Source organism: Oryza brachyantha, chromosome 6 (genome assembly GCF_000231095.2).
Source record: "Oryza brachyantha chromosome 6, ObraRS2, whole genome shotgun sequence".
Taxonomy (NCBI): Eukaryota; Viridiplantae; Streptophyta; class Magnoliopsida; order Poales; family Poaceae; genus Oryza; species Oryza brachyantha.
In genome coordinates this window covers 8,901,143-8,906,033 of record NC_023168.2, presented here as the reverse complement: position 1 = coordinate 8,906,033, position 4,891 = coordinate 8,901,143, and the positions used below count along the sequence as shown (strand labels likewise).

The window sequence follows — 4,891 nt, the reverse complement described above, 5'->3', positions numbered from 1 at the left end:
AATCAACTCCATATTTAAGGTTGAAAATTTAAAATTTTAGTATATAACGTGCGTCAGTTTTCCATCCTTCCAATTTTTTTCCCTACGCGCATGCTGCCTTTTCCTCTCCCGCTACTACTATCTGATTCCTGACACGCATGCACCACACTCTGTTCTAGTCTTGCGCAGCGATAGGGATCGAGAGCGAGCGAGCGAGCTGAGGTAGCGGGTCGAGCATGGTGAAGCAGGCGGCGGCGGAGGAGGAACCCCTCCTCGTCGTCGCCGCCGGAGGAGGAGATGGCCAGCTGGAGCCGGCGCCGCTGGCGGTGCGGGAGGAGGTGAAGAGGCAGCTGCGGCTGGCCGGGCCGCTCGTCGCCGGCGCGCTGCTGCAGAACGTCGTCCAGATGATCTCCGTCATGTACGTGGGGCACCTCGGCGAGCTCCCCCTCGCCGGCGCCTCCATGGCCAGCTCCTTCGCCTCCGTCACCGGCCTCAGCCTCCTGGTACGAACAATACACGTTTTCATGTATTCATTGACATATCGTCCAAAATTTTATTAAAAATATTATTAACATATATTAAGGTAGAATTAATAAAAATAGCTTAATACATAGGTCTTATTTTAAAAAAATGGTGATGAGATAGGTGATAGATTGACCACCACTCACCACTACTACTCCTATACTCCCTGTCCATGGTATATCATCATCCTCATTTAATTTTGCTCAAATAATCAATTACTTACAATTAACTAACTAGTGCTCCTAGTTAGCTCTAGCTAACGCGATTAATTCATCCATACACGTCGATGCAGTGCATTTCTCTCCACATAAATCTATGATCGGAAATATCACGTTTTTCTAAGAAATTAAAGAATGGTTGGGAAGATCAAGTGATCAACCACTCTACCTTGATACGTACGTGTCTCTGAATAAATTTTGCTCTAATTATATATCGACAGGAGAACTACCGATTCAGTGTACGACTAGTCTTCTCCTGCAGGAGAAATTTCAATTAATTAGTATTTCTTTGTAGAAATGTTGCTGCTGTCTATGCTGTCGCGGGGGCATCTCTGATTATATTATTTGTTTTTGGCCCAACATTTTTCACTCATTTTGACCGTAGAGAGGACGACTTTTCCTCTAATGAGAGGAGAAAGATCAATGATAGTCCAATATCAAATCATTCAGTTGTCATCTGGATGTCTAATTTTTCCTGCTTGCTGATAGAGGCTGTTAGAACCTTGTTGTACCACTTAAATTCAAGATTGTTTCTTAGTTCAAATCTTGGTATTTCTATGGTGTATTAGATATAGGATACTCCACGTACACACAAATACATTAGTGGAAATACCACATACAACCTATATATGAATATCATTACCATAGAACTCATCATCCCTAAAGGCTGAAAAAAGTAATCCGTAACGATTCTTTGAGACATTATTCACCCTCATCTTTTGGATTTTGTTTTGCTTATAGGCTGAAAATTTAAATTTTTAACCTTAAATTTAGATTTTAATGTTTTTTATCGAAGTTTGTTTTCCACTCTCTGGTTTTAGATCACTAAAATTATTTTCCGTTTGCCTCAAAAAATTTCCGTTTATAATATGTCATTTGACTTTTTCTTTGGAAAAGTGAAAAGACGATCCCTATTGAATTTTGGTCCATGATGTGGGTGATCATCTATGACAACTTAAGAACTGTACTGATATGTTTGATCAATAACGGTTCATGTTGAACCGTCACTGATAGGAGGGAAAAAAGTTAAAAAATACACATCAAGTGCCGTAATGGTCCGTCGCCATTCGTTAAACGTTGCAATAAAAAAAATCAAACATCTTATATAATGAAACGGAGATAATAGCGGTTGATAGCTTAGTCACTAAATTTTGCAGTGATCTGAAATAGTGAACATTACTCTTTTTTTTTTCAAACCAAACCTAAGTATCTACCTGGCTTCTTGATCAGCTTGGAATGGCAAGTGCATTGGACACTCTGTGCGGCCAAGCATTCGGAGCGCAGCAGTTCCACCTCCTCGGCGTCTACAAGCAGCGCGCCATGCTGCTGCTCACCGTCGTCAGCGTCCCGCTCGCCGTCGTCTGGTTCTACACCGGCGACATCCTCCTCGCCCTCGGCCAGGACGCCGACATCGCCGCGGAGGCCGGCGCCTACGCGCGGTGGATGATCCCGGCGCTGTTCGCCTACGGCCTGCTGCAGTGCCACGTCCGGTTCCTGCAGACGCAGAACATCGTGCTCCCGGTGATGGCGAGCGCCGGCGCGGCGGCGCTGTGCCACCTGCTCGTCTGCTGGCTGCTGGTGTATGCCGCCGGGATGGGCAGCAAGGGGGCGGCGCTCAGCAACGCCGTCTCGTACTGGATCAACGTGGCCATCCTGGCCGTCTACGTGAGGGTGTCGAGCTCGTGCAAGAAGACGTGGACGGGGTTCTCGGCGGAGGCCTTCCGCGACGCGCTCAGCTTCTTCAGGCTCGCCATCCCCTCTGCCCTCATGGTCTGGTCAGTGACACAGTTCACACTCTTCCTCTGTTGAAACTTTGACATCTTTCTGAAATTTGTCAAATTTTTCTTTGTATCATCTGCTCTGGTGTTGTGCAACTCAATGGGACTCTTTATGGAAATCACACTCTGCTCTGACATTGCAGCTTGGAGATGTGGTCGTTCGAGCTTATTGTGCTTCTTTCAGGTCTTCTTCCCAACCCAAAGCTGGAGACGTCCGTGCTATCAATCAGGTAACATACAATCCAATTCACCTGAAGTTTTAACCGAACATTTCAGCTGGGCATGCTTTGTCTGAACCTGAAACACATATGCAACTGCAATTTTGACAGCCTCAACACTGCTGCATTCGTGTGGATGATCCCCTTTGGCCTCGGCTCGGCCATTAGGTACTAATTTCCTCGGTGTATCAAACTGCTATATATACCTCTACAACACTGCGCTGCAAGAGCTCAAACATCATCTGTCTCAGCATTGTCTATGAACGCGAGATCATCATAATATCATATATGTATGCATGATGCAGCACTCGTGTCTCCAACGAGCTCGGCGCGGGGCGGCCCCGTGCAGCTCTCCTCGCGGTGCGGGTCGTCGTGTTCATGGCCGTCTCGGAGGGCCTGGTGGTAGGGCTCGTGCTGGTCTGCGTGCGCTACGTCTGGGGCCATGCTTACAGCGACGAGGAGGATGTTGTCAGATATGTAGCCAAGATGATGCTGGTCATCGCAGTCTCCAACTTCTTCGACGGGCTACAGTGTGTCCTTTCAGGTACACATCATTTGTCTTCCCGGCCGGATACTACACAAATTCGTATATAGGCTGGCTATCCTACTTCATTTGGTTGGGATTCTTATTTAGTTATATGTTCCTTCATTATTACAAAAAGAAGTTATTTTTACAGTGCTTTTTACCGCTAGTATTGTACTATATCAATATTATTGCTGTTAATAGAATAATCTCAATCATTGATTTTAAGCGCTACCACTAGTAGGAAAAAAAATCTACTTTCAGTAGAAAAATGTCAATGTCCTAGATTAGTTCGATCACCAATAGTTTCCAAAGTGCTTAGTTTTTAAAAATAATACCATAGTGTCATAAATTTACTATTTTATAAACTAGTTCTAGTACAAAATTGACTGCACTATGTTTTAGATGTTTGACTGAATCTTGTCCTGTTTATGAGCAAACGAAGAAAGAATTTTGTCGTTTTCGAAATGAATATATTTGTGTAGGTGTGGCTAGAGGCTGTGGATGGCAGAAAATTGGAGCCTGTGTAAACCTTGGCGCCTACTACATCGTCGGCATCCCTTCGGCTTACCTCATAGCTTTCGTGTTACATGTCGGCGGAACGGTACGTGCTTACTCTAAATTAATCCCTCAAGATCTTCTGTTTACCTGAAATTTTTTCAGCAAGTTCCCATTTTGCTAGTTGTTTCTGTCCTGAGTTTCAGCAATACTGAATCAATGGCTTTATATATAGGGCCTATGGCTAGGCATCATCTGTGGCCTCTTGGTGCAAGTCCTGCTACTGATGGCAATAACGCTATGCACAAATTGGGATAAAGAGGTGCACATATATCTAGGCATTTTGTTCTTCACCAGCTACTATGATTTTGCTGTTTATTTTTAGCTCATGAGTGAATTGTAATAAAAATTTGAACTTAACAGGCGGCTAATGCAAAGGACAGGGTCTTCAGTTCTTCTCTTCCTTCGGATCTGGCAACATATGAAGATGGAGGTGATAGTTAAGAGAGTATGGAGACTACATGCTATTAGTAATCAGGCTGCAAATATTAATCTGGCTTATCTTTGTTGGTGGATGGTGAAATTTAGCATGCAGATATGATTTTGAACCTTAAAACAGATTGTGTATATCGCTGCTTTTATGTATATGCGGCCCTGTGCAATTTGTTTAGTTATCAGTGGCTAGCACCTTCTCTTTTTCTATAGAGCATGGATGGAACGCTAACCAGCTACCTTTTCATTGAGTAAGAAAGCATAAGTACGGGGAAGAAATACATTAAGGCTCCACAACTACCGGCTTGGTGCCTAAAAGATATCAGAATAAATGTATTAGGACGCAGAATGGCAAATGGCCACCTGTCCTGTAGCTAGGAGTGATAATGGTTAGACTCTAATTAATTCTTAAAAATATTTAATTCAAAACTTTATACAATTTTATTTTTAACCCGTTTTAAATCTGAAAATTTTGTAAGAAAAATGGTTAAGCCCTTACTACGGGAGATTTAAAAAATGACACTCCATTACCGACCCCTACCTGTAGCTCATCCGGCAGAACAGAAAAAGGCTACCCTACTTGCGTGTCATGACCCCTGAAATAACTAAAAAAGAAATACTGAAACGGCTTAATCTGATGTCTGGTCAGCGCAACCCTCTTTC

General features: G+C 43.6%; 1 protein-coding gene across 1 annotated transcript; it reads left to right on the top strand.

Moving 5' to 3' along the window:
- The first annotated feature begins 215 nt into the window (after positions 1-215).
- Positions 216-4,512, top strand: LOC102702386 (protein DETOXIFICATION 16-like). Its single transcript, XM_006656042.3, has 8 exons — positions 216-482; positions 1,950-2,494; positions 2,641-2,727; positions 2,827-2,883; positions 3,021-3,259; positions 3,724-3,842; positions 3,972-4,058; positions 4,160-4,512. The coding sequence occupies exons 1-8, from the start codon at positions 216-218 to the stop codon at positions 4,238-4,240; spliced, it is 1,482 nt and encodes a 493-aa protein (XP_006656105.2). The 3' UTR covers positions 4,241-4,512.
- Positions 4,513-4,891: the final 379 nt, after the last annotated feature.